Here is an 18,403-nt window from a genome sequence, read left to right as displayed (position 1 = left end):
ACGCAGAAAATTAAAGAAAAAAGCAGGTTTAATCCATAATCGGGTTTAAAAAAACTTTCTTGCAAAACTTGTTTGAGCTTCTTTTATATAAACAATGGATGTAATAAAAATGTGCAGAAGAAATGTTATGCGCGTCATCCTAATCTAATTAATTCTGAAGACGAAAATGTAAAATATCCATAAGGAATGCATAAAAATAGACTATTACAAAAGTTTCTTTTTTTTTTGCGTTTTGTTGCAAAAAGTAACATACATGCCAAAAATTGCATAGGACAATAATTCTTCTTTGAACAACATCTAATAGTTTCTAAAACAAATCTCTTCCAATGTGGATAACTTTAGGAGACCACTTTTCCTATGCAATCTTTTATCTGCCTGTTACTTTCTGCAAAAAAGCATATTATACCTACATATTTCCCTTTCTCACGTTTAACGAATTCATGTGAAGTGAATTAATAGAACCGATAAAGAAAAATTTAACTTTTTTTCTTTGAAAAGTCTGCGATTATATTTTTGGTTCAGAATTCAACTGTTTTTATTTCAAATTAAAGAATTTTTTTGTATAAATATTAACTATTACATTTTTGATTGAGAATTCATCTTTATTTGTTGAAAACTCAACTACCTGCTTGCAATTTGAACTACTTTGTTAAACATTCGTTTTTTTTTTTTTTGGTTGAAGATGCATTCTCTAGAAAATTAATTTTGTTGTTGAAAAATTATATTTTCGGGTTAAAAATTCAATCTCTTTTAGATAGTTCGATTTTTTTTCTTAAGAATTCAACAACTTGATGGGAAATTCTTCTTTTTGTTGAAAATTCGTCTTTTCGTAGAATATTAATGTATTAATGAAATCCAGCTTTTTGATTAAGAATTCAACTATTTTGTTATAAACTCGGTTTTTTCGTCTAATTCAACTGGTTGACAATTTTTTGTTTGGTAGAAAATTCGCCTTTGGGTATAAAATTCGTCTATCTGGGTAAAAATGAACATTTTTTTGTTGAAAATGTAACTGTTTTTTACTACGATTCGAGCCGATTCTAGTCCGGATCACGGAGTTTATTTGAGGCAAGTGAAATTTATTGGTCAAAGTTACCCAACTTTTGAAGTCTAATCCTTTGGCATATAATTATTATTTCTAAAATCTAAAAATTAATAGGCGTAGATCCTTTAGAAAAAATGCATGTATATAAAAGAATTGTAGCTTCAATTGAACAATTGAAGAATTGAAGCTTGAACTTATGTTGAAGCCTCATTCTCATGACTGAGAAAGAAAAGTTTCCAAACGAAAATCATGTTTACTTATATTTTTGGGTATGCTCTTCAAGAATCCGTGGTCAGAATTGAGTTTGGTCCAGTAGGAAATCCAATATGGCGGAAAATTTGGAGAAAAGTACCAATAAATATGGAATTTTGTTTTTCATACTTTTTTTCGAGTCAAAAGAGTATTAGGACTCGATCCTAGCTATGATGAACGGTAATCGGAATAACTGAATTGCAAGAAAAAACTTGTCTCACCAATCTCAAATAGTCACATCCTTCGAAAAATGGCCGATCCAATATGGCGGACATGAAATTTTGGAAACTCTACAATTTTCACAAAACTCTGTACTCAGGGGATTTCGGGGTCGCTGATTATGAATTTGACATCGAATTTTCGGAATTCAAAATAGCGGACTCAATGTGGCCATCATAAAATTTTGGAAACTCTACGATTTTTGCACACCTCTGTACTCGGGGTTTTTGGAGTCGCAGATTATGAATTTGACATAGAATTGTCTGATTTAAAAACGGCGGACCTAATATGGCGGACATTCTACACCCAGCATAACCCACAGACAATGACGTGGAGGTGCTAGAATTCTGCCTGCCCAACAAAAGAGTTTGCAGTATCTATTGTTGAGAGCTACATGAAAAAAGATTAGGTGAAACGGGAAATACGGAATATCTTATCAAAATCAACTGGAAGTCTGTGGAAATCTGCAAATCCAATTTGAAACTCGTAATCAGCGAACCCGAAAACCCTCGAGTACAGAGTAGTACGGAAGTCGTTGTTTCAAAATTACATGTCGCCATATTGGATCCGACATTTTGCGAAAGGTGTAGCTATTGAAGAGCGGTGAGATCAGTTTTTTTTTCAGTTCACGTGTTCCGATCGAAAAAAAAGTTATGAAAAAAAAATTCCCGATTTTTGGGGACTTCAACAATTTGGCGCCATATTAGATTTTCTACTGGACCAAACTCAATTTTGACCACGGATTCTTAAGTGCATATCCAAAACTATAAGAAAAAATGGTTTTCGTTTGGAATTTTCTCTTTTTCAGGCAAGAGAATAAGGCTGCTGGAACTTATGTTCAAACAATTGAAAGGTTGCGTCAGCCCAGAAACCGTCCGCTCGCTAGCAATTCGGGTCCAGCCCCCAAGGGCTGATGTCGAGTTGCAGAAAGGTGAGGGGAGCATGGCGGGTGGTGCTGAGCCCCTCCATGCTACTACCTTCTCCGCATCTCAACGCTAGCTATCGAACGGCAAATGCTCTTTAAGGGTCATTATTCATTAAAATCAAATTCAACATGAGAGTGAAAGGCTCGAAGAAATTTTTTGCCAGATGACAATACTGGACGACATAGGTGCTCAATTAAATAGATTAATTAATTTATGTGTGAAGGGAAAATTATGGGTATTGTGAGTTGATCGTATGTCGTCCAGTACTCTCAACTAGCGAAAAATGTCTTCCCGCCTTTCACTCTCATATTCAACTTTAATTTTAGTGAATAATGACCCTTAAAGAGCATATCCCATTCGAGAACTAGCGTTGATCGTCTTAGATTTTCGCTCATACTTCGTAAAAAATTTCTTTCATATTTGGACAATGCACCCTCTTCTACGCTATCTACTGCTCCTCGCCCAAACGGTCAACTAGTAAGCGCTCCATTTCATACCTATAGCATATGAAGGACCTCGAATTTCTCTTGGAAATTTGTTGAGCATACTTTTGAATAGTTATATTAATGAATCTTGCAAATAAAAAATCGACCAGAGGGCAGAGGAACATAGTAACCCCTCACGCTTCATTCTCTCGGTTGTCAAATATAAATAAGTAATAAAAAAAGTTATTTGATGAAAAATAATCCTAAATTTAGTTACTTCTTTGCTAAAGAAATCCTAATTAGTAACACACTTACTTATCAAAGTATTAGCGTTATTATCAATAAACATGCAACATTTTAGAATTTTTCTGATATTAAAGTAAAATTATTATAGACCTAATATTTTCGATCCCACTGAATTCCACGAGCCCAGGCACGGAACTGCCGAATCTCACGCGTCAAATTTAATTCAGTCTTGATCTTTTCCTCAATTTTTATGATTCTTTCGACGGCCTGGTCACCGTCAACTAGATTGTGAAAATGAAAGTCTTTAATAATTTATTTTGTACTTTGATCTAATATTCTAAATAGTTTTAAAAATAAGCTTTAGGTCCCAGGTGAAAAAGTTATGTTTAGTTTATATATTGCAGACAAAACACTGATGTTTTTATTTGTTTTATACAGAAAAATGTATATAACAAATGAAATATATTATTGCATTGTCAACTATATATAAACTTTCAACTGAGTTAAGCTGAGTTGTCAGCTGCGGCCTTTTGCAACTTTCAGGCATCATAGCATATTTTGCAAATGTGACTGCCTGCGATGAAAGGGACCCAACGCGGAAAAAATAGATTTATAGTTTATGAGACCAATTGATAGTTTTTTATTCGCCATATTATAATAAAATATATTATTCATGTATATAAAAAATTAGAATTGTCATTAAACTGCAAAGTAAGTCTTTTTATAGTCGCATTAGGTCCCTTTCTTCGCAGACGGTCAAATGTACGCGTATCACTAAATGTATTACTTTGTTCCCAAGAAAGGCAAGAATTAGTTTTTGCTTACAGAAGACAGCAGGAAATAACTTATTCACGGTAATCAGCGCCATCAGACTGGATAAATATTTAGCTGAAGTCTCCGCATGATGTACTATCGATTTTTTAGATCTTTTCACACGAAATTGCAAAGAACTGCAACTAGTTAATGAGATATTTTCTTTCGACGTCAACCTAATATTTCCCGGTTATGAGTTTTTCTCTTTACTTATAAATTAAAAGAAAGGAATGTAATATCGCTTTTTGGATTTTGTACAAAACCCGTACAATCTCGTGTTGGCTTCTTACACGAACTGAAAATGCATCCACAAAACGTATTCAGAAAAAACTGAGAAAGGCAAACTCTTTTCAATCAAAATTGGTTAAAACTGGGCGTGAACTAAAGTAAAAATAACAAATTTTTGCTCCGCCGCACAGTGGAAGAAATTAGGAATTTGATGAACGCTAAATTATATTCACGGTTATGAATATTAATTATAACCATGAATAATATTGAGCAATCATCGATGATTCTTTCTTTCGTCGCCTTGGCAAACTAACATACCCAACCCAGGCAGAATCTAAAATTGCAGTCGGTATCTTGAGCTCAATTACAGGTATTCTATCTAGACCCGTTCGGAATCGAGTTACCTGCGAAAAAAATAGGTTCCGTGATCGTTCGCGTCCCACGAACAATGCCACCACAAGCACTTTCGGGAGTACAAAAAAATACGGTAGCGCCCATGACACAACAGGCTCCGACACGGACTTAGAGTTTGTGGTAAGGCCGTACGGTCAACGAATATGACCAGCCCTACAGGACAACCACCCCTTGGGCAAAATAGAAGTCCTGCGGGAAACCACTAACCCAAAAATATCCAGCACCCTGTAGGGAACCCACTCATTGGAGACAACTAAGACCCTGTGGGTAACCCACTCCTTGGACAAAGTCGAGGCCTTGTGTAAAGCCACCCCTCATTAATTTCCAAACACCCAGCTGGAAACCTACCCATTGGAGACAAACAAGGTTCTGTGAGGCCCCTTTGGCCAAAATCAAGGCCCCGTGACAAAACCATCCCCTCACCAATTTCCAGCAACCTGCAGGAAATCCATCCCTTGGAGACAACTAAGGCCCTGTAGGTAACCCACCCCCTGGACAAGTCGAGGCCCTGTGCTAAGCCATCCCCTTATCAATTTCCAGCACCCAACTGGGCAACCACCCCTTGGAAATATACTCACTCAAAATCCCAGGTATGTTTACCAGGCATCTTACCTAAATCTACCAGTATTACAGGCAATCTCCGACTGAACACCGGACTACTCTAGTAATCCAAGCCTTTAAAGAATGCTTCCAAACTATACTCCCAAAAGCAAGCAGACAAAGAGCCCACTTGTTTCTTTCTTCAGAAAAAGTTGCTGCTTTTCTAGCTCCTACAACTCTATGCCCCAGAAGAAGCTAGAAACAAACGATCCCTTAATCCTCGGAGATCCCTGGAACGCAGAATAAATGAAAGTTTACGATCGACCAAGAAAATGTGTTTACGCAGGAAAAAATCAACGTTTTATCATTTATTGCGAAAATGCAACTCCCTACTCACCTTGAATTTCCCAGAAATTGCCGAAGCCCTAATGGAAGTTCCAATCCAGTATATTGCCAAATTTCAGGATACCCTTATAAGGAAAAACACAAGCTTATTTGGGAACAGGCACAGCAGATGTTAGCCGATTGAATAATTAAGCCTTAAAATTCCACTTATAGTCTCCTAGAAGTCATCGTAATACATAAAAATGGTATTCTCCTTTTTTGCATCGACTATCGCCGCTTAAATGCAATTATTTTCGATACATCCCAGAAGTTAGCACACAACCATGTTCCCTCTAGGACCTAGGAAACGCTTGCATTTTTTCTACTATTGACCTCCGTAAAGGCCATTAGCAAGTTCCGATGGAAGCAATTTCGAAAAACATATACTGGCTTCTCCTTTCCCCAAGCTAGTACCCATTAATTTAAGGTTATGTCATTCAGCCTGAAAAATGCCCCCAGCACGTGTGAAGAACATCTTTATCATGCCGACCTTATTTTGAAACGTCTTAATATACACGGTCTCAAGTTTTTACTGGAAAAGAGACGCTTCGGAAAAACCTCAACCGATTTTCTCAGTCACGTTATTACCACCAAAGCCAACTTCCCCCAAACCAAACACGTGAATGCCGTACTTAAAGTTATCATTCCCAAGTAAAAAAAAGTTGAAAAAAGTTCCTAGGTATTTAGAACCTCCCTCCCAAATTAAAAAAAGGTTTAAAAAACTTCCTACGTATTGTGGATGTACCCCGGAATATGTTCCCCATTTTTGCATTACAGCCGTGCCTTTACCGACGTTCTCGGTAAACAAAGAAGCCGATGGAATTGGACCCCAAAAGCAGAATGATCTTTCAAAACGTAAAATTCCTCTTTAAAAAGCCCTTGCGCTTAGGATGTCCTATCCTCGGACTACCATACACCCTAAAAACTGATGCAAGTACCATAGAGATGAAAGCAGTGCTCTGGCAAACTAAACCAGACTCTTCCCGAAATATCAGTTATGCTGGCGCCAACTTTATTCCTACCCAGTCTCGTTACGAAAAAAACAAGCGAGAATGCCTCGTCATTAGAGGTGTGCATCGGCCAGCTGGGAACTGATTCCTTCACCATCGAAAAAAGCTTGAAGAGTCAAAACCTACCTTGTGGCCCTAGCGGAAGCTCTCTTTTGCCTTATTGATGAAGATGATTCCTTCATCAATAACCACCTGCTGCTCCGCAAAAATAAAAATCCCGTGTCAGAACACCATTGAGGACGGCCACAAAAAAGGCCCCAGATCATCCAAGACCCACCGGACCCCGAATTCCGTCGAAGGCGCGCCCCAAAAAGGCCCCACATCATCTAAAACCTTTCGGACCAGGAATTCAGTCGATTGCGGCCCCCTAAAAGGCCACAAATCATGTAAGATCATCCAGAACAGGAACTCCTTTGATGGCGGGCCCCAAAAAGGCCCCAGATAACGAAGACCCTCCGCAGAAGACAAGGGCCAAAATTTTCAGCTTTTGTCTATGCACGCCGAAGTTCAAGTGTCAATAACTCAGCTTGAACTTCTTCTCAGCTTAATTATCAGCTTACGTTGAAGTAACATTAATTCTATTCATAGTTATAAATAATATCTCCTAAAGTATTATTTTGGTTGACTTTGATAGTTTGGCAGAATATTTTTGACATGGTGTACTGCCTGATAAAAAATAAATCGATTTTTTTTAAATTTCAAAACCCATTTAACCCTTTAAGTATAGCGCGTTTCGACACGAGGGACACTTCTCCACGAGTCGAATTCTTCACTTGTGGACCCCGCCTTCTAGCACCTGCATGCCGCCTTCACAGCGGCGTCGCAACCGAAATCCTTCACGGACAGCATTACTCCCGTATCGTTAACCATCACCGACATCGCAACCGCAACGTCCCTCTAGATACCCCGGACCACCCTTACTCCTCATCGAAGCAGATCCCGTTATGGAGAAGATCATTCCCGTATCGGCGTTCATCGCCGTCGCCGCCCTGGATACCTTGGACAACCCTGCTCTTTTTAGCAAATAAGACCTTCCCTCTCGAACTAAATAAAGAAATGCCCACTTTATTTAATTTTAAATAACTATTGAATCAGTCTCAACCCACCGACTCACTTCAACGTACCGCGTGGTGCTCCGCTGCTAACCCGAATATTAGTGTGTTATGTATCGATTAAATAATCAAAAATGTTAAACAGTAGAATTGTTTCTGATTTGATAACAAACAGAATTACTTGGCTGTTAGACTAAGTGAAGATTTTCGTTAAAGGATGTTATTTGCTAAAACAAGATTTTTTTAGATTAATGAACAAATGTCCTCAGAAGAGGACATTTCTCTGAATGGAATTAAATGGCTTCAAATTTTTACGCTCTATTTTGTTCCTGAAACTTTACTTTAACGAAAAGGTTCAGATTTAAGAATTATTTACAAGAATCAAATGAAAAAAATGCCTACTAACATTCCATTTAATTCAAAACTATTTTGCACTTGCAGACAAGAATTGCAGTTTGTCTCAGAAAAGCAATTAAATAGCCCTCAATAGGTTTCTGCAGCTATCAATTTAGATCTTTATAATATGAATCATGAAATTCCTCTCACCAAATAATGAAAATGTTTCTCATGATGATAATTCCAGTGGTACTACTTTTTCTTCACAACCATTTTGTTCGAAGAGGCATTGCGTATTGTAACATATTATATCATTACGCTGAAATTTAATTTAAGTAGTAAACATATTTCTTTTTCATCTCAAATCAGAAATGATTCTGTTGTTTCATGCTTTTGATGATTTAAACGATACAAAATACACTCACATTCTCAGCAGCAGCAAACACCCTGCGGCATGTGATGGGTATCCGCTCTTGTAAACGCCTATTTCTTCAAAACGAAAAGTTTCCCCGTTTTGGTCAAAGCAGGGTTTTAAAGGGGAAGAATTTTACTTTATTTTATGACTTCGGCGCGTATAGTTAAAAGCGTAAAATTTGGTCCCCAGCCATAAGGCAACCCCTTGACCTAAGGCCTCAAAATTTGCACCATTACTTAATAACTAATAGTAATATAAAATATGTGAATTTGAAAATAAACAGAATACTTTCGAGTTTCAGGTGGTTCATAAATAATGCCCCATCGATGTAAGCATTTTTCTTTTTAGCATTTAAGTGTAACTTCCGTATTATATCCTGATTAACAGTGTGATGTTGAAACTCTTCCGAAGGCATATGAATCTGTGGATTGATGTTAGGTAAATTATATTCATAGTTCTAAAGATTATTCAGAACTTTCGTCGCCTGGGAGTCCTATTCCTGTCATTCAACTTAGAGTAAAGTGAGTCACGACACTTAGTCAGAAAGTTAAACTCCACCTGACAACCGACATCGTTCAGGCTCGTTGAATTTGCTTAGCGAAAGCGCGCTAATCGCGCGAAACCCCTACCCTGAAGCATCGCCAAAAAGATCCTCGCTTGTAAACTTTTTTACCTGCGACCGCGGGCTAATGCTGTAATACCCCAAGTTACTTGCGCCGTGTGGAGCGCCGCCACCTTAGCTGGTCGTTAAGTAGAGCGCGTTCCAAAACCGAGAGTTAATTCTCCTCGAGTCCGCCTAGTGTGCCCCTCCTTGTAGCAGACTCCGTTACCGAGAGGATTACTCCCGCCTACAATTCACCTCGATTTTAATGTTTTTTGTTTAAATGATCAGGATTAAGTCCTGCAGAACATCAGATCCAATTTTTTAATTTCGCTGAGTAGAATTTATTACTTAAAGAAATAGAATTCCTACATTGGACATTTTACGAATATAATTTTTTTTCTTCGGTGACAAGACTTCAGAGAAGTCGCTATCTATAAGAATTATTGCAGATACACTTCAGGAACATAAGTTATCTATTTAAGATTTAAGCCAATTGCTCAAAACAATTCATATAAACAATTATTTTGTTAAGGAGCGCAACCGCAACAAAAAATTTTATATTGATCAACCATACTTTATTATCTCGTACAAGTAGTATTTAGAATGTAAAATAAACATTAGTTAACAATTACCATTATAAATATTGTAATAAACAAATTGTGTTTTATTTTCAAAGTACACAAAACTCTCGATTTCAGTCCAGTGTCGGGGGTTGCCTTAAATAGCCTTGGACTGAATTCGGGGGGGGGGGGAGTGAGACGTAAAGAGTCAATACCACCTGTTTTTATAAATAATAAATTCCTCTGAGTGAAATTAAAAAATCAGTCCTGAAGTCGATCTACAGGACTTAATCCTGAAAACTTGAAAAAAACATCGATATCCGTCAAGAATTATAGGCCGTATTAGCGGTAGGTAAATTCATATGTATACAATAAAGCACAAGACTTCATTTTTAATTATTGAGGAACCTTGATCATTTCCTGCAAATATAAAAATGCTGGGTCGATAAAGATGGCCATAATCAAGCAAATTGTCATGTAAATTGTAGCCACATCAGCGCCCTCTACAAATAAATTTCCTTTGTATTTGGACACCAGAGATTAAATCATGTCATTTGGATATATGAAATATATGGTTTTACGAAACAAAGCCTCAAGCTATCTTTTAGAAGTCGAAATATATGTGTATATTATGAGAAATGTTTTTAAATTACCCAAGAGAGCCGAGCTATCATTTGTTTCCTTTGACTTCACTAGATGGTCAACTTCTTCATTTGCATTTGAATCGTCTGAATTAGATATTGTGCTGACCGGTGTACTCCTTTCTGGTTGTGACTTTTCGTCTCGGTCCGAGTAGCTGAAATCCCCAATTTGTACCATCCCATTTATCTTAAGATCATTCATTTTTTGCATTATCTCAAATTCTGAACCCTGTGCACTGTGCGGCTGTGAATAATCTACTTCTATTTTAATTGCAGTTTTTTGTTCAGTTTCCATAATCGAATCGGCTGAATAAGTCTCGAATTCGTTCTGTCCATTAGCGTGAGGCTGTGCTATATCTTGCACGATTTGCGTGTTACTGTAAGTTAACTCAGGCTGCACCATAACTCGTGCATTACTTTTTTCTTTATTTTGACAGTTTTTATGTTTGTTTCGAGCTGCTTGTACTTTACTTTCACTATTATTTTTCCCTCGCCGAAGACCAACTCCATTTTCCCCTTTATTGTTATTACTATGTTTTTTTGCTGGCACTGTCGGCAGTGAAAGATTTTGTACTACATTCGTACTATTCTCATCAATTACATTAGTTTGTTGAATAGGAATCTGAATCGGGGTAGAAGGCTCCTTATAATTGGGCTGCGCACCTGAAATCAATATAATTGTGTTATGTCCGTTTTTCTATCGAAAGGAAATGTTGAAATCAGAAGGCAATAATAAAATATGCAGACAATTATGATAAGATTGAATGATAACACAGGCTCACAAAATTTTTTTTCTGAGTCTTGGATGCCAATATGATATTCCTATGTATTTTCCCCGCTAAAATCGAATATGCAACCCGTTTAACACCTACCGTCAGGATTTTGACATAACCTCAAAACACCCAATAAACCACTGAAACCGCAAAAATAATTTACCCTGTACCATTACACCATAACCTTAAAATCCCTTCACTTTTTTTATCCTTAATTTCTTCTATCATTATCAACGTCAGCGAAGCCATGGTAACGATGGAAAGCCATGGAAAGATCTGTGCAATGGATTTCGTCTCCTCTTCTTTCTACTGTAAACATTCTCCCTTTTAAGCATCCAACAGAAGTCTGCCATCATATTCGTATTCCATTTATCTTGGTAACGTCTTTCCATTTCCTTAATAGCTTGATAAAAGCGTTCTTCTTATTCCTCACTCTAATCTCCAAGATATTCTGAGAAGTTTTCCAGTTGGGAATCAAGAAAGTGTAGCTTGTAGCTTATCAAGCAAACTATTTTTGTTGTTGTAGTTTTTGAGCAAGTCAGAAACCAATTCCTTGTAGTCGTCACTCTTATGATTACTTAAGAAGTTCTCAACCACATTTTTGAAGCTCAGCCATGTATCTCCTTCCTTGACATTCCTTGTGGCAATGAACGTTTCATCTCTCAACAACTTACGAATTTGAGGTTCACCAAAGACTGCTTCTTTCAATTTCACGCTCGATTAAACTGGGACTCGTTTCAATAAATAAGCAAAACATTTTCCTTCCTTATCCAAAGCTTTTACGAACTGTTTCATCAAACCGAGTTTGATTGGCAAATTAGGAAGTAGAATTTTAGCCGGCTTCTCCAGCTAACGTCTCTTTTTAACGTAATGATTCTTGCGATCCCTGCTATCCCAAAAGCAAAGGAAGCATGGATATTTCGTAAACAAACTTCACTCAGGCAGCATGCTCAGTATGTCGGTTTAACATTGATCTGCAAGCACAGCAGATGATTTTGGGCAACCAAAAATAGTTTCCTTGGATCACCTCACACCGAAAGGAGTGCTGATATATTCGACGCGGGTTTTGAGTGAAGTTTTTAACCATACTATACACGTGGCAGTACCAATCACCGTTTCCAGTACATTCATGTAGATTGTCTCCCGAACGCGATGGTGTTTTGCAATTTTTTATATTAGCCACAGATGTATCAAAAACCCACACGGTAGGCCTGCCGTTCCAATTGTGGGTGAGTCCGCCGGCCGAGGGATGATAACCCCCATACCTCCCTAGGACTTAAGCATGGGCGTTTTTCGACTTTGAGGAGGACAACGTCAAATCGCCGTCGGACACACTCCTGCTTCATCCTCATAACCTTCCGTCCACCTGCAGGGCAGCGCGCTTTCGCTGGTTTCGTTACCTCAGAGAATTGGAGAGTGGATCATTCCATACATCTTCCTTAAAAGCAGTGTCACCATCTCCAGTATTCGTTAACGTAGCAGGATTTCAAATTCCAGAAAAAAATTGTAGATCTTTTTACGATGGAAATCACAAAAAGTAGTAGTGGTGGTAATAGTACAGTACAAGTCCGATAATTTTCCAACTTCGGGACTGTAGGGGCGGAAAATTCCAGGAATTGCGGACTTATTAAATGCCCCCTCTAATAGTATGATATTAGCTGCGCGCAAAGGAAATCATGGGCGCAAATCATTAGAAAAACAGCACACGTAGTGGGACAACCACAATTAGTGTGCGTGCCGTACGTGTGATGACGTTTTAAGGGGAGAGTACCCTTATCGGACGGCAAGTTATCGGAAAGAATTCAATTCCATAAATATGGCAAAAAAGATATTGGTCTACAAGCATACTGAAGTATCAGAGACGTCTGAGAGGGGTTTAAAAAAATAGTTATGAAGTACATCTTGATTCATGACTTCACTCACGTAACTCTTATGTTTTCAGGGTTTTGAGGTTATGGTGCTATGGGATTTTGGGGTTATAGAGCTACTTACTCATGACTATTTTGAACAAGAAACAGTCAAGAAATTGTTTGTTTTTCCCAAACAAAATTTTCTTCTGAATGAGGCTACGGGATTTTGAGTTCATGGGGTTTTATTATTACGAATATCATATTAGTATCCAAGATTAAGAAAAAAAAAATTTCTCTCAGGCTGTGTAATGTGAACCGTATGATCCTAAAGATAAATGAAAATTTCAAGATAAAATTAAAGTCAAAGTTGTGTGTGCATCAGAGGATCAGAAAAGTATAATATAATAATATAATAATATAATATGAATAGCAGATTGGACAGGTGGATTACATTGCGATGTAGCAATAAGTACAGTACAACTTTGGGAAGGGGCCCTCTGATTTACTTCTTTCGAGAATTGACGCAGCGCCGCGGGTGGGAGTAAAAGAAGCTTCGGGGGTGTGTGGTGGTCCCGCAGGCATGACAAAACAGGAGCGTCGCTGTAAGACCCTATATCTTAACGGCGTACCTGTATAAATGCGTCCGATGTTCCAACAGTTCACTTGGAGCGGGAGACACACGCGAATAAGCACGATGGCGAGCTCAAATTCAGGAGCAGTAGATCTCCGAGGCCATTAGCCAACTTAAGCCGATTGGATTGATTAGATCATTTCGTGAAATGAAATGAGCTTGTCATTGTCAACAGCGCTATCTGACATGCGAATATACATCGCGAAGTTATTGGAACAATGTTCGAGAAACAAGTGGCAGTGGATATAAATTTATTTGAATCAAAAACATAACAGGCTTTAAGATTTGGTAATGAAAACAGCAAAAAGAAAAAGAATTATTAGATAGACAGAGAGAAAGAGAGATAAAGAAAGTTTTGAAACTCACCCTTTGAAGTCATGTCGTGTGAATAGGGAAAACTTTGTTTTTTCGTGAGTCTAATATTTCCATATAAAAGGAAGTAATTTTCTGTTAAATAAATCCTTTGTATGTTTGGTTATGAAACTGCACAATTGATAAAAGTGAGTGCTTCCCCGCTTGAAAATTGACGTGCAGTGTCATTTCCGTGAAATATTTAATCTACCCTTGTTTCCGTATTGGGAATACGATTTTCAAAATATTTTTTACCACATAGTAAAATCCGCTGGAAACGGTGCATACGCCTCTTGATTGTTTACATCCACAGCAGAACTCTGTCGCGTTTTCCCCCAAAACAATCAGCTCCAAAACTGCCCAGTCTCACTATTTGAGTTTCACTGTATTACATTTTCCGTTAATGGAAGAATCGGTGGCGAAATAATAAGAGATATGAATGAAGGGAGAATATAGATGGTAAGCATTTTTTAAGAATGTTTGAGATACATTATGTTTTAGGAAATAATTTAGCTTTGTTTAAAGGGATTATTTAGATTTAAACATTTATCATTATAATATTTTAATATACCCAACAATATCAATTTCATTAAAAACAGATTAAAAATTTTCTAAAATTTAAAACACATTTCATGAGCTCTAGTTTTTGCCCGTTAATTAGGGGAAGTGAAAGTTTCGGTACGCAGAAGATTATATGCATCCCGAAAAACAACCTTAGTTGATTGTTCGTCCTGATTGTGGCCTTTTTTTAACACTCAGTGTTTTCGACAACAAAATCTAGTTGAACGCTTCTATCGCTGAGCTTCAAAACATCACATATACCACCTGAACGTCATCATGTCAGACGAATTTTGATGTATTTGGCCAACCCGAATTTCATGCCAATTTAACGCATGTACACTAGAGTGGCTTAAAAAGGCTTGTATTTTTTAGAGGGCAACGATCTCCCCAAATTTCATTCCAAATCCGAATAAAGAAATTCCCTAATTTTTTATTTTTTTATTTTAATAGGTGCTGGTTCTGACTTGAAGTTTCCCATGTAAAATGCATGGGGAAAAATAATTTTTTTGAGCTTTTGGAATAATTTTTTAGGGTTTGAAAAAATTTGACAGAAAAGTATGGGGGCCTGTAGAGAATTATCCAATGAAGAATTTCATGTATTATGTGTATAGGTTTGACACCCCTAACACACCCCCACGAGTATCTGAAAACTACCCTTAAAACAAAAAATGTCAATTCTCCAGGAAATCGACATTTTGAGCACTGTATTCTGTTGTTTTTTTTTGCTTAAAATTATTTATATTGGTCTAATGGAATATTTATTATCATTGGTTAATTAATTTTTAATTATTCTAGCAAATGGAATTTGTTTAATTTTTTTCGAAGATTTTGTTTTTCCCTTAAAATGATACTATTGGTCTAGTGGAATATTTATTAATATTAGGTCATTCATTTTTAATTATTTAAACAAAAGGAATTTGTTTATATAATTTCGTTTGGATTTTTTTCACCTAAAAATTATTACTGTTGGTCTAGTGGAATACTTATCAGTAATAAGTAATAACTAATTATTAATTTATTTAACACTAATATTTAAGTAATAATTTTTATTAAAATTTTTTTTCACATAAAATTATTCGAACAATGTTGTATAAAACTTGTAGAATGTTTTTTAATTATTTATTTAAACAGATAGAGTTCGCCGGATGTAGTAAAAAGTCAATGAAAACTCATAATTTCAAAAACAACTATTAATTTATTGATTTAAGTTAAGTTCAGCAGACTAAGACCTTTTTGCTTCTTCTCACATTGCACTTAATTGCACTTAATCAGTAAGCACTAGTTTTTGAGTAATTTGAGATCATCAAATTACACGATAAGAATTAGCGAACGATCCGTCGCGGTTCACAATTTCTCGCACACTGAATTTGATTAAGAGACGAGCCGGTGAGCTCACATACACGCTGGTTCAAGCAAATAAGAACAGACACATTCATATTTCTTATCGGTTTTGAATGTCATTCTCAATTGGCATATATTCTGAACACACCGCCCGCCTCGTGTGCGGATAGGGTGGGCACCCTATGAACAAAAAAAAAATAAAAAGAATTGAAACATTAAATAAATCATAGAAGTAATAAGCACTAAAGGAATTCACTATAGGTCTTAGCCGCCCGCCATGATCTATCAGTACATTAATGATGAAATATATCCACAAGTAGAAAAATTCTTATTTTACAGGTGATCCTTAAGTATAGCTTAATACTAAACTTTAGATCTCGCCCTTTTATTTCGATCTTACAGGTAAGAAGCAGATTTGAGTAATCGGTCGATCATATTCAGAACTGGCAGTTTTTATTCGAACTAAACGCACTAAATTGTCCTTTCCCTTGTAACATTTAATAATTTGACCTAGTAACCATCGGGATGGCGGTAGCGAATCATGCTTGATAAGAAAAACATCACCAATCATAAGATTTAGTGTTTTATTGAACCACTTGTAGCGTTTTTGCAAAGATTGGATGTAATCAATGCCCCATCTTCTCCAGCAAATTTCCGAAATTTTCTGTACTAGTTCCCGGCGTGTCAATCGATTCTCCATAATGAATTCCACGGATGGTTTAGGAATACTAGTCAAAGTTGCCCCAATTAAAAAGCAAAGCCTTCAGGATCGTTGGACAGTGGAGCAATAGGATGGGAATTTAGGCACGTTTCAATGCGTGTTAGGAGAGTAGTAAACCCTTCTTAAGTAAGAGTGTGTGCACCAACAATTCGCTTTAGGTGGTGCTTAAAACTTTTGACGCCCGCCTCCCATAAACCCCCAAAATGAGGAGCAGAGAAAGGTATGAAATGCCACGAAGTACCTTCTGTAACGAATTCGTTGTGCAAATTTGTGTCGAGTCTAAGTTTCATAATGAAATTTTGTAATTCTTTATCAGCCCCGTGGAACGTCGTGCCATTGTCACTATACAAGTGGGCAGGTTCTTCCTCGCCTAGAAGAAAATCGCTGGAAGGCGGCAAGAAAGGCGGCAGATGAATAATCGGACACGAGCTCCAAATGTACAACACGTGTGCAGCAACAAACAAACAGTGCCACGTAAGTCTTATGACTTTTGTTATCACGTCAAGTTTTTCAGAGGCGAATTTTTTGCAATTGCCTCGTTTTGGCTTAAAGCCTTCAGTTCAAGCGAAAAGGAACTGAGTTGAACCAATTTTATCCTAAAGTTTCCGGCTTGTTGAATTTCAAGCGTATTGAGCGAAGGAGTCAAAAACTGAGGTTTAGGCTTTGGGAATTTAGAGTGCTTATAAACAAAGATATCAATGAACCTCTTGCAATAAGCAGTCACACGGAGCAATTTCGGCCACGAGGAAAATTTAAACAATAAATTGAATGGACCTTTTATCTCACTCATTACGTGATGACTTTTTTGTACTCTTGGTTCCAAATCTGTTGGCGTAGGAGAAGCGTTGTGATAATTAGGCCATTTTTTGGAGTGCAATTTTAACCACAGTGGGCCTTGCCACCATAATGGGTGCTTTAAAATTTTTCAGACGAGGGTCCCCGAGTAGCGCAGTCGGCTGGATTGTCCTTGGCAGAAATATATCGCCATTTTACACGAGAGACATGCTCGTGAATCAAGGAAACTCTATTGGCGACAAAAACTGGCCAATTTGAGGAATGCTTTCCGAGCCAAGCTAAAACAGTCACTGAATTAGTGGCAAAGAGCGGGGACATTTTCAAACGATATGGTATCCATAAGAAATTTCATTGTCTTAGCCAGTAAGGCTGCTCCACATAATCCTAAACGTGGAATTGACACGTATTTGAGAGGGGCCACTTGAGATTTAGCCATTATTAAGCAGAATTGAGCATTATTTATATCTTCATTAAGAATTTTAAGATAAACGGTAGCAGAATATGCCTAAGAAGAAGCATCAGAAAATCCATGAATCTCAAAATTTAAATTTGATTGCAGTAGACCTGTCCACCTAGGAACTTTCAGAGATTCTAGTTTGTCCAAAGAATTGTGATAATCAAACCACTGAATCCGAAGATCTTTAGGCTTAGTTGGAATCTTAGTTGGAATGCCGACCGGAGATGAAGTCACCTTAAGAAACGAATCAGATTCAGGATCCCAGAATAATCCTAAAACCTTAAGCTGAGCATCTTCAGCTAATGGAAACTCTATAGCCCTTTCATGTTTGCCAGAAGGACAATCTTCCAATAATTCTGGATCATTAGATGCCCATTTTCGCAAGGGAAAATCGCCGGCCTCCAACAATTGAGATACTTGAACTCGCTTCTCCTTGGCTTTTATTTTAGTATCCACCCCCAACAAAACATCATCGACGTAGGTATGTTTTTCCAGGATTCTTTTGGCCGAAGGAAATTTGTTTTGAACTAATTGTTTATTTATTTTATTAGCCAAGTAAGGAGCACATGCAGTGCCACAAGTGACGGTCAAAAGTCGATAGGCCACTACTTTTTTACTAGGAGAGCACCATAAAATTCTTTGGTAATTGCTATCACGAGGATCTACCAAAATCTGCCTCAACATTTTCTCAATATCAGCCATGTAAACAAACCGAGGCAATCTCCAATTCAAGATAATCGAGACTAAATCATTAAGTAGTTTTAGAGGTTAAGCTTGATGCATTAAACACAACTGTTAGCTTTGTAGTTGAAC

General features: G+C 37.3%; 1 protein-coding gene across 7 annotated transcripts in view; it reads right to left on the bottom strand.

Annotated features, from left to right (window-relative positions):
- The window catches only part of LOC117170577 (CCR4-NOT transcription complex subunit 4), a 424,579-nt gene that overhangs the window by 245,101 nt on the left and 161,075 nt on the right, over window positions 1–18,403 (bottom strand). For all 7 annotated transcript variants that reach the window (XR_004466824.1, XM_033357421.1, XM_033357419.1 and 4 more), the window contains exon 7: window positions 10,123–10,773. Coding sequence is in view for 6 of the 7 variants with exons in the window: in XM_033357421.1 (XP_033213312.1) it covers window positions 10,123–10,773 (651 nt within the window). In the remaining variant the exon portion in view is untranslated. The remainder of the gene's footprint in view (window positions 1–10,122; window positions 10,774–18,403) is intronic.

The sequence above is a fragment of the Belonocnema kinseyi genome, chromosome 4, assembly GCF_010883055.1.
Source record: "Belonocnema kinseyi isolate 2016_QV_RU_SX_M_011 chromosome 4, B_treatae_v1, whole genome shotgun sequence".
Taxonomy (NCBI): domain Eukaryota; kingdom Metazoa; phylum Arthropoda; class Insecta; order Hymenoptera; family Cynipidae; genus Belonocnema; species Belonocnema kinseyi.
Note: the sequence above shows the minus strand (reverse complement) of the source record. Positions and strands in the feature narration are given on the sequence as shown.